The following is a 12,350-nucleotide window of genomic DNA, read 5'->3' as shown; positions in this document are numbered from 1 at the left end:
GTTCGGATATTATTTAAAAATTGTTTCAAATTTGCTTGAAAATTTTTTTAAGATTTTCACGCAAAACTTTTAAAATCTCAGAATTCATAAATTATAAATATTTTTTTACTTATCGAGAATAAAAGAATCAAAAAATTTGAAAACTTTAGTCCAAAAAAAAAAAAAAAATACAAAATATTTTCTGTAAAAAATTTTTGAAACGAAAAAAATCAAATCATTGAATGTTCGAAAAATGTTCGAAAAATATGCGAAATTGTGTCACGTTTCGATGTTCGAGCTTCGAACATTTTTCGTATATTTTTCGAACATTTTTTTTTTACACGGGAGCATACAACGATGAATAAATACATCATAATATAATTATTTAATTTGTTTTTGTATAAATTTTTCTACATACACAAACTTATAATAAATATACGGAAATAGATCTAAATTTTCTATTGATATTTTATTATTTAACATTAAATCATTCGTTGATGTTTCAAAGATAATGACCCTGAAGTTAGCCGACATCCGACATTTTGTAAATTAAAAATTCCCTAACTTTAAGAAAAAAAATTTTTTTCGGATTTAAAAAAAATACTCGTGTTTATTCTTTCAAAATTAAGACTTTTATTTTTTTAGTTTAGTAAAAAAATAATTCTCTGCGTCATAATTCAAAAATTAAATTTTAAATCATTTATTTCTAGGTTCTAAAGTGATACGAAAATCAGAAGCTTGCTCTGTTTACTTACCATTTTTAAAAATCTACACGAGTATTTTTTTATTTTTTCGATTATCGATTCTAATTCCTGAAGTTAGCCGACATCAGACATTTTTTAATTTAAAAATTCTCTAACTTTTGAAAAAAAATGTTTTTTTTAAATTGAAAAAATACTCGTGTTTATTTTTCTGTAATTTAAACGAGTAATTTTTCAAAAATAAAAAAATATATATATATTAGTCATAATTCAAAAACTAACATTTCAATCATGTATTTTTTGATTATAGATTAATATAAAAATTAAAAGTTTGCTCCACTTAATTATTATTTTTCGAAATCTACACGTGTATTTTTTTATTTTTATAATTTTAAATTCTAATTCCTGAAATTAGCCGATATGTGGCATTTTTTAAATAAAATATTACATAACTTTCAAAGCAAACCTTTTTTTTTAAATTATCAAAATTATTCGTGCTTATTTTTCTGTAATCTAGACAAGTAATTTTTTAGTCTTAAGAAAATATACACATAATCAAGTTATAGTTTGAAAATTAACATTTATAGTATTTATTTTAAAATTAGAAACAAATACAACAATAAAAAATGACTCAATTTATTTTTAGATAAATAATATTTATAATATTAAACTTTTATAATAGAAGTATCAATTTCATTAATAGTTTTTTTACATTTCAATGTTAAGTTATAATATAATTTAACCCAGGTAACAAATTTTAAAAGTATAACTTACATTTAATATATTTAGTATTTAATTGGCTAAAAAAAACAATTTTAATAATTTGTTGTCAACCATACACTGCAACGATCACAATTATAAACGAAATGATCGTCAGACATTTCTTCGACAGTTTTGTTTAAATGTCTCAAGCACCTGCAATTCGTCCATTTATGGCACGTACTGCACATGAACCATATATTATTATCCTTCAACTCACCGTGTCCACAAACAAGACATAGGTCGCCAACGGGTAAAGATTTGGTAAGACATATCTCTTTTAAGAAGTGTCTCATCGAAATTGGATCTACAGGATTCATTTTATGAATTCTGCTTTTCAAAATTTCTTGCATAAAATGAAAAATGTAGATGCCACAATTGAAACTGTCATTTTGTTTCGGAAAATTGGCTGTCGAAATTTTTAATTGAATATTTTTCCGAGGAAAAACACATTTGTAACAGTGTACAAAATTTTTAAGAAGATGAGTAACGTTCACGGATATATTTACGGCAGGATCAAAACAATAAAACTTCTTGCCTCTTAAATCAACATAAACCAGTATCCAGTGTACGTTATTGACATTAAGTGGCAAAAATATTGCTGTCTTGTTCGCCCATTCTCTTCTTAATTTTTGCAGAAAATATTCTTCGAAGGTGTTCGATGCTTAAAGAATTATTAAGCTTATCTCACATAATGTACATGCTACATGAGTATACCACTCCGATTCTAAGATACTGATGTTAAAACAATAGTCAATTAATAAATTCGACAGCCAATTTTCTCCGTACAGTGTTTTGAACATTGCTTTCCAGCGAGAATAAATTGTCTCAATGAATCTTCCAGCTTTGAGCTGTTTTTCATTTTCAAGTTTGATGATTTTAAAATAATTTTCAGCCGTAGCGTTATTAGAATGATTTTTATCTGGATTTAAAATGACTGACCAGAAAGTAATGAATGGAACTAGATGTCCCATGACATATTCACCAAAATCTGGAGAACAGTAGATGTTGTTGTCTAAATTTTGGTCATTTTTTAAGCTTTCTGCTTTAATTTCTTCAAATTTTGGCAAGAGATGTTGAAAAAAGGGACTCGCTTGGTAAGTAGAACTAAACTCGCAGTCATTAAAATCAAAACTTAATTGATTATCACCGTCTGAAGGAACTGAATTAATTTTAAAATCAGTTGTTTTTGCCAGACACTTGATAGCATTAACTACTCTAGCTTCTTTTTTCGGAAATAATAATAAATAAAAATAATCTTCAAGTAGTTTAACTAAATTCTGAAAAGTTTTACAATGAACAAGAACTGCGAAAATTTCTAAATGTAATGATCTTTCAGATTTTTTAATATTTTTATTGGTCATTTGACGGGAGATCATCTTCATGAAATGAGAGTAACACGTGAAAAGTGGTGTGATATTATCAGGCAATAATCGGTTGGATTGAATACATTCATATGACATGTTTATGTAATCAAGAACACTGCAGTTATTCCAAGACATCATCACCGCATTTATACTGGCCCATGACCAGTCAGTGACTACTTGTTTAAATAAAGGCCACCTTAATTTATTTAAAAACCATACATTTTTGAAAAAATCCAAGCATTTTGCGATGGAACCAGCTGTATGGTCATTTGTTACCATTTCTAGCATGGGATATATTTTATTATTATAATTAATCACTCCAGCATAATAATAAATTCGTTTTGAATGAACATTGGGTTTTCTTATCAACGATCCCGTGGCATCAAAGTGAAAAACTATATCATTTTTTAAACTTAATAATTTAATTTGCTCTTCCATACCTAAATATATCGTAAATGGAGTAGAGAAATGTCGAATATAAGGGTGATCATAATTTGCAGCAGACATTTTCAGTAAAATGTCTGCACTGTCACACGGATGTTGATCATTTTCACCTAGTTTCTCTGGACTCGCTTTTTGCAATACTTCGTTTGAATATCCAAATTGATAATTACCTTCTTTTTTCGCCAAATTTTTATCAAATTTATTCATAAGTTTAACATGGACTGTAGAGGGTTTGGCATGACATAAACGTTGCTGAATTTTTTTTCGTTCGTTACCTCTTAATTGATAGTTCAACGGAGTTAAATGATTTGATGGGTCTTGGGTTGAATAAACTCTAATGACGGCTTTAGAGTTCACTATTTTCCCTCTAAATTTCAGTTTCATGTAACAATCAGGCTGCTTACAAGTTGCATAGGTGCGAAATAATTGTTTATTTTTTGCAAACCTTAGCCCTTCACAAAAAATTAAAATACATGTGATTTTATATTTCTTCGGTAAAATTGATCGGAGATGATGGTTTAGTAAATCAGAAGAAACTTTATTATTTTTTAAAATTTTAGATAAAGATATAATTAATGTATCCACCAGTTCATAAGCGTATTTTTTAATTCCACGGATATTTTGTTTAACACCAGTGTTATTATTATTTTTGTCAACAGAGTCGTGGTCACTTTTAAGTAAAAAAACTTGAGTCGAATCACATATTTTTGAACTGTCACAATAATCGCTATCGCTTAAACAATTGTCACTTTCACTAGAATAATTATCACTGTCACTTAAACAATTATCATCATTGATCAAATTATTGTCATTGTCACTTAAACAACAATCACCATCGATCGAACACTTGTCACTGCCACTTGAATAATTATCACCATCGATCGAATATTTGTCACTGTCACTTAAACAGTTATCATCATTGATCGAACAATCGTCGCTGGCACTTAAACAATTACCAATGTTACTATCACTCAAGCAACTATCACTTAAATCACGAAAACTAAGACGAGTATCACTTTCTTTAACATTTGGAACAACGTTGCTGTTTTCACGTAAATTATGATTTTCTGGAGATAGTAGTAGTGAGCTAAATCGTCGAGTTAATGTATTTTGAACGTCACTATTATCACAAATTTGTTTTGGACATAACTTTTGTTTAATTTTATCAGTAAAATTATAAGTATTATGATGCCACGTAAAATATAAACTTGCTCTGAATTTGTCGAGATCTTTTCTTATAACTCCAAGCTCGTTACAAATATTTTTAAAAATTAATTTATTACGAGTTGGACCATCCGGAATTTCGTCTAAGGTCGTAGTGAATTTTAATACCGCAAAATAAGCGTCTGTGATATTAAACTTCATTGTTAAATTATTATTATTAACAAAAATATTTTAGCAACAAGAAATAAATAACTACGTGTTGATCAGATTGTTGCTATTAACTCTATTATTTGTAAACTAGAAAAATTTGACTAAAATGACATGCAGCGCGAGAATTTTATATTGTCGCCACCAAAATACCAACTTATAAAGAGGGCGACACCTGTCACAGTCTTTATATGTACCCGCCATAAATTAAAATTGGATAAGAGTGAAAGTAAAAACACTCGTGCAGATTTAAAAAATCTCAAAATAAATTGAGTCATTTTTTATTGTTGTATTTGTTTCTAATTTTAAAATAAATACTATAAATGTTAATTTTCAAACTATAACTTGATTATGTGTATATTTTCTTAAGACTAAAAAATTACTTGTCTAGATTACAGAAAAATAAGCACGAATAATTTTGATAATTTAAAAAAAAAGGTTTGCTTTGAAAGTTATGTAATATTTTATTTAAAAAATGCCACATATCGGCTAATTTCAGGAATTAGAATTTAAAATTATAAAAATAAAAAAATACATGTGTAGATTTCGAAAAATAATAATTAAGTGGAGCAAACTTTTAATTTTTATATTAATCTATAATCAAAAAATACATGATTGAAATGTTAGTTTTTGAATTATGACTAATATATATATATTTTTTTATTTTTGAAAAATTACTCGTTTAAATTACAGAAAAATAAACACGAGTATTTTTTTCAATTTAATAAAAACATTTTTTTTCAAAAGTTAGAGAATTTTTAAATTAAAAAATGTCTGATGTCGGCTAACTTCAGGAATTAGAATCGATAATCGAAAAAATAAAAAAATACTCGTGTAGATTTTTAAAAATGGTAAGTAAACAGAGCAAGCTTTTGATTTTCGTATCACTTTAGAACCTAGAAATAAATGATTTAAAATTTAATTTTTGAATTATGACGCAGATAATTATTTTTTTACTAAACTAAAAAAATAAAAGTCTTAATTTTGAAAGAATAAACACGAGTATTTTTTTTAAATCCGAAAATAATTTTTTTTCTTAAAGTTAGGGAATTTTTAATTTTCAAAATGTCGGATGTCGGCTAACTTCAGGGTCATCAAAGATAACTAGTTTTGGATGTTCAGTTCTGATTATTTTATAGCCACAAATAATTTCAACATTTGTGGTAGTTAATGCAAATGTTATTCCATTTGATTCTAAGGAATAAATAATTTCATGTTTATCTGAATTTTTTTCAGATGTTTTATTTACTTTACCCGTGTATAAAACCCCGAAATTTTGAAAATCACATTTATGTGATGGAATATAGTCCCAAAAAGTATAACCTCCCTCTAAATCCAAACAAGATAAATCAGATAAAGTACATGTTAAACCCGATTTTAAATAAATTTGATCATTTTCATATTTAACTTCCGCGAAATATTCTTGTACTGTTATTTTTAAAACACCTTGAACGACAATATCGCTCCAACTTCCATAAAAATTCGAATAACTTCCTTTATTACACGTTCCATCATTACCGATGGACCCTGCGAGTGTTGCACCACGCGTAGTTGTGCTATTAATTTTTAAACCGGTTATAAATAATGTACCGAATCTATATGATCCCGATTTATGAATATCTAAACATCTTTCTTTCGAAATTTCTTCAATATATTCCATACGCCCGCTATGTACTACTGATATATGAGAATAAGCCCCGCAATGATAAATATTTCGATCTACTTCGATTTTACATTGATTGACTTTTGTTAACGAATATTCTTTTAATTGTAATAATTGAATAAACGGTTCTGTTGTATTTATTTCTTTAGGATGAATATCACAATCTCCTACCTCTGTAATTGATATTGTTGTTGAATTTGACGAAAATTTCCCGCAATCATACCTAATAATTCCATTCGCTGATGATGACCATAATAAAATAAAATAAATCACAAAAGTGATATTGAAAATCATCTGTAAAAATAAATTAATTAGAATTTTCTTCATCGCTATTTTTCTTTTGTTTACGTGTTTTTTTAATTGGTGTGATTTCTGGATTTATAAATGAATATCTCAATCGATTCATGTAAACTATTTGAATTCTTTTTTCTGTTTGAATTTTTAAGTTTCCTTTACCCAAAATTTCAAGAATTTTGTGTGGTCCAGAGTAATGATCTTCTGTTAACTTCCCGCTAAGAAAATTGTGAATTTTCAAAAATTCGGGAAGTTATTGGTTTCGGTCCGATTTACGAAAATCGAATTTCCATCAGATGTCGACGTTTTGAGGTCCTAGGAAGCTATTCTGACTAATTTCAAGATGATGTCCGAGTGTATGTATGTATGTATGTACGTACGTACCTACGTACGTATGTAAATACCTGTATCTTTTGAACGGATGAACCGATTTTGAACTTTAAGGTGCCATTCGACGCGGATTGACAATATCTTGAAGCCGAGAGAAAATTGAGCTTGATCGGTAGGGCTCGTTCAGAGATATTCCAAAAATAAAGTTTTTTCAAAAATGTTTTTTTTGGATAACTTTTAATGTGCTCGGAGGATTAATTCCAAAATGGACTGGGCTCTAGAGCTTTATAAGCCGCGTCGAATGCCACCTCAACCATCGAAATCGGTTCATTCGTTCAAGAGAAACCGTTGTCGAAAGAATTAAAAAAAAAAAATTTTTTTATTTTTCCTGAAATATCTCAAAAACGACTCGATAAATCGAATCAAAAATTTTATCAGCTTTATAACTTGACAAAACGCGTCGATTGCCGCCTCAACCATCGAAATCGGTTAATTCGTTCGCGAGATATCGTGGGAGAAAGAAATGCTAAAAAATGGTTTTTTACAAAACAATGGCATACAAAAGTATTTGCGAGCTCGTAGAGCCCGAAAATCTATTCACAATAGTGTTTTCGAGCTCGTTGAGCTCGAAAACAGCGGGAAGTTTTGGGGCTGGCCCGCAGGGTCAACTGACAGACCGATTTTTAACTTCCCGCTAAGAAAATTGTAAATTTTCAAAAATTCGGGAAGTTATTGGTTTCGGTCCGATTTACGAAAATCGAATTTCCATCAGATGTCGACGTTTCGAGGTCCTAGGAAGCTATCCTGACTAATTTCACGATGATGTCCGAGTGTATGTATGTGTGTACGTACGTACGTACGTATGTATGTATGTAAATATTCATAACTCTTGAACGGATGAACCGATTTTGATCGTTGAGGTGTCATTCGACGCGGCTTGTTAATGTCTTGAGGCCGTAGAAATTTGAACTTAATCGGTAGGGTGCGTTCAGAGATATTTCAAAAATAAAATTTTTTCAAAAATGTTTTATTTGGATAACTTCCAATTTGCTCGATGGATTGATTCCAAAATCTAATCAGCTCTAAAACTCTATAAGCCGCGTCGAATGCCACCTCAACCATCAAAATCGGTTCATTCGTTCAAGAGAAACCGTTGACGAAAGAATTCAAAAAAAATTTTTTCCTTGGTTTTTTTGAAATTTCTCAAAAACGGCTGAATAAATCAATTTCAAAATTCGACCAGCTTTAGAACTTGATAAAACGCGTCGATTGCCACCTCAACCATCAAAATCGGTTAATTCGTTCGCGAGATATCGTGGAAGAAAGAAATGCTAAAAAATGGTTTTTTACAAAACAATGGCATACAAAAGTATTTGCGAGCTCGAAGAGCTCGAAAATATATTCACAATAATGTTTTCGAGCTCAGCGAGCTCGAAAACAGCGGGAAGTTTTGGGGCTGGCCCGCAGGGTCAACTGACAGACCGATTTTTTTACCTGGATTTGGTCTACTTTGTAAAAATACATATTGACCTACTTTTAAATTTTGTAGATTACAATGGTTATCGTAATATTTTTTAGATTTGTGTTTAGCGTCAACTAAATTTTGATAAGCTAATAGTCTTATCCCATGTAATCTTGTGATTAAATCAATTAAATAACCTTGCATTGTAGGTAATTGTTCACATTCTCTTATTGGTTCGCTAGAAGGTAATCTAGACTGTTGTCCAAAGACAATAGCATAAGGTGTTTTTTTAATTCCTTCATGATAACTTGTATTGTATGAAAATGTTGCTAACTCAATCCATTCGTCCCACTCTTCATCAATGGATGAGTAGGGTTTAAGGTATTCGTTTAATGTGTGATGTGATCGTTCTAATGAACCGTTTGATTGTGGATGATAAGCTGTAGTTTTAAGTTTTTTAATACCGAATCGTTTTGCTACGCATTTTAAAATAGCACTTAAAAAATTACGACCTTGGTCTGTAAGGATAATTTTTGGCGGACCAAAATAGCAAATAAATCTTTTGACAAAAGCAGTTGAAATTGTTGTAGCTAAAGTGTTAGATAATGCTTCTGCAATACAAAATTTAGAAAATAAATCTTGAATAGTTAAAATATATTCATTTCCCCTTTTAGTTTTTTGTTTTGCCCCGACAATATCCATAGAAATTTTCCAGAAACAAGCAGCTGGAGTATCGGTAATAACCATAGGTTCCCTGTGTTTTATACAAACTAATTTTTTTAATTGACAATCTAAACATTGTTGAATCCTACGTTGAATATCATTTTTCAAATTTTCCCAATAATAATCTTTTTTAATTCTTTGATAGGTTTTAGTTACCCCTTTATGACCCCCGATTGGTGATTTATGCATTTCATAAAAAATTTCATCTCTTTTTTCGATAGGAACATAAATAATTGTGCCCAAACAGATTATTACTTTAATATCAGTTCCGTCAAAAACATTTTTTAATTCTGTTATGACATTATTCCACGGTAAATTTTCTATATTTTCACTCTTTGCAAAAATTACTGTTTTTATTTTAAATTTTTCTAAAGTTTCTTTTAAATTTTCAAAAATTATTTTCAAATTTTCAATTAAAATTACAATTGATTCTTTTTCTTTTTCACGAATAGGCAAAGCAAAATAATATTTATTTTTAATTTTCTTTTCAACTACTTTTCCTAACTCTAAATTTTAAAATGTCGGTAATTTATTTATTTCTTTTAATTTAATTGCGCCATTATCGCATGGTTCACCATTGGTGCTAATAAAATAAGCTAAATTATCTTTTCTAAAATGAAAATAATCTTTAATATCAACTATATTACGAATATTTCCCGCTTCTAAAATTTCTTAAATATCAGAATCACTATGATCTGATGAATCATTTTTATTATTGTTTTGTTCATTTATTATATTTTCAATATTTTCATCTGAGCTTAAAGAACTGCTCACACTTTCTTGGTTTAATTCTTGATTCTTTATTTCTTTTCTTTTCTTGATTTGATTCACTTTTTTCTTGCGCTTAATAATTCTTGGTTGATTTGTAATTTCTTCGTCGGTCTAATCGTTATTTTAATCACTTACTTTTTTTGTATTTCTTTTTTGTTTTTGTTAAAATTTTTATTTTTATTAATTTCATTAGTTGTTTTAGTTGTTGGTTGTGGTGTGGTTTTTATTTCTTGTTTCTTTGCTGCAGCTTTTGTTGTTACTTTGATTCGTTGAAATTCTTCTGTTTCGATTGGATTTCTTGACAAAGCATCAGCAACATAATTTGTTTTACCTGGTTTGTAAATAACTTTAAAATTATATTCTCCTAATTTTAATCTCCATTTTAAAACTCTTGTGTTTACATCTTTTGCCTTTTGAAACCAAACTAATGGTTTATCGTTTGGTGCCACGGTACCGACATATTGTCTTTGTCCAGACACATGCTCAACGTATATGTCCCTCGCCCAGCGGATGGTCTCCGACACGATGAGTCGTCTCATCAGACGAGCATAGTATGATGAGATACTAAGCGCCCTCAGAACCGGCTCATTGCTAGGGTCCCACCCACCTAGAGAGCCGACGACGATCGCATCAGTACGCACCTGATATCCCTGTGCCTTTAATGCAGTTGCGAGCTCATGATACGCATCAATCTTGGATTGACGCGCATCATCGAAAGCCACGCACTGGTTCTCAAAGGCCACAGTGACATCAACAATGAGTACCGACTTGGCCCGTTCATCCCTAACAACAATGTCAGGTCCGAGACGTGCCAGATCCCCATCAACTCCCTGAACGCGCTTGTTGACACGCATCTCTCCCGCTACCCTCGAGGCTTGTGATATCCTGTTTAGGATGGAGTTATGCCTCAATTGGTATGCCGCTGAGTGTGTCATACAGTGATTCAGGACGTGGGGAAGGGATTCCAGGCTATATCCGCACACTCTGCAGCGCTTATCTCGCTGCCCCCAACGAATTGATCCATTAAGAGGCAAGACGTCCAGGCGCGCGCGATGGATAAAACGCCACTCTGCGAAACGGATATATTTACCATCCCACAAGCAGAGATTACTCTCACGATTGCGGGCAGTGACCTGCCATACCTTTCCCTGGTCCTTCTTCACCGTAAGGGTTTCAAAATAAAATTGTTGGGCAGCCTTTCTTAGGCGCCAAATTACTTGTGAACGTGAGCCGGGGCCAATTGGAACACCACAGGTGCTCCAATCCCTTCAATGGCATCGTATATCACCTCGTGTGGGATGGAACCAAAAGCATTGGAAGCATCCAGGCACGCGACGATAACATCCTCACCCTCACGCGCTCCATCCGTCAAGACCTCTTGAACAACGTAGTTGTGCTCTAAGCACCCCTCGTACTTCAAAAAGCCTTTCTGAGATGAAGTTGGCCTATTCCCATTGACAACAAAGTTCGTCAAGCGATCAGCAATCAAGGCGGCAAAGAGCTTGTAGATGGTATTGCCCATCGCGAGAGGTCGCCAGTTCGACAGGTCGTTTCGGTCTCCTTTCTTGTAAATCAATACAGTGTTGGAGACCTTCCACGACACTGATATGGCCCCTAGACGGAAGCACGCATTGTATACGGCGGTGAGCAGTCCGGAACCAGGATCTGCCTTCGTCAGGTCACTGTATTTCAAGCCATCGGGGCCAGGTGCAGTGTCCTGCATCCTGGCTAACCTCCGGCTGACCTCAGTGGCCGTCAGAGAAGCGATCAAGGCCCCAGCCAACTCGCCGCCCTCGTCCAGTGGCCATACTTGTCTTGCTGGCAACTCCTCATTGAAGGGGGAATCGTCGGAGTACAATGTTCGGAAGTACCTGAGGACATCATCCTTAGGCACCTGGCAAAAGGGAGATGGACCCTCAAGCACCTCCTGCATCGCTTTCCTCCAATTCTCCCGATACAACTTCTGAATACGGGTGGCAGAGCGGATTCTACCACCGTCACCCTGTTCTTGTAGGCCTTCGCGATCTATATTGCCTCCTTGATTACGGCTCGCCGTACGTCCTCCAGGTTGCCCACGACCCGCTGGCCTGGATTCTGTGGTGCCCTGAAAGAAGACAGACAGTTCCCTGTCCATCTCTTCCAGTTCATCCCAGGATTCAGTGGCGTAAGCTATCGCGATGAGGTCTCGACGCTTATTATCACGTGACACCTTTCGCGTAGGCCCAGCCAAGTTCCGTTGGGCCGGTTGTCGCTGGTTGTTACGGCTTTGTGGGGGGTGGAGATTACGACGCGTAGAGTTTCTATTGGTTTCGCGCCGGGGGTTTGGCAAAGGGGGGTTTTAAGCGCGGATCTAACCCGTGTTTTTCATCTTCACTGTCGTCGTAAATTCATTGTGACAAACTGATTGAAAATCCACAACTCTATTATTATTCGTTTGATTATAAAATAATAAAATGTGCACTGTCGAAGCTAAAAAATTTACATCT

The 12,350-nt window shown here is 32.6% G+C and overlaps 1 protein-coding gene across 1 annotated transcript; it reads right to left on the bottom strand.

Moving 5' to 3' along the window:
- Positions 1 to 11,077: 11,077 nt before the first annotated feature.
- Positions 11,078 to 11,998, bottom strand: LOC130673913 (uncharacterized). Its single transcript, XM_057479127.1, has one exon. It carries the CDS (start codon positions 11,996 to 11,998, stop codon positions 11,078 to 11,080), a length of 921 nt encoding a protein of 306 aa, XP_057335110.1.
- Between the last annotated feature and the right edge of the window lie 352 nt (positions 11,999 to 12,350).

The sequence above is a fragment of the Microplitis mediator genome, chromosome 8 (genome assembly GCF_029852145.1).
Source record: "Microplitis mediator isolate UGA2020A chromosome 8, iyMicMedi2.1, whole genome shotgun sequence".
Classification (NCBI taxonomy): domain Eukaryota; kingdom Metazoa; phylum Arthropoda; class Insecta; order Hymenoptera; family Braconidae; genus Microplitis; species Microplitis mediator.
Note: the sequence above shows the minus strand (reverse complement) of the source record. Positions and strands in the feature narration are given on the sequence as shown.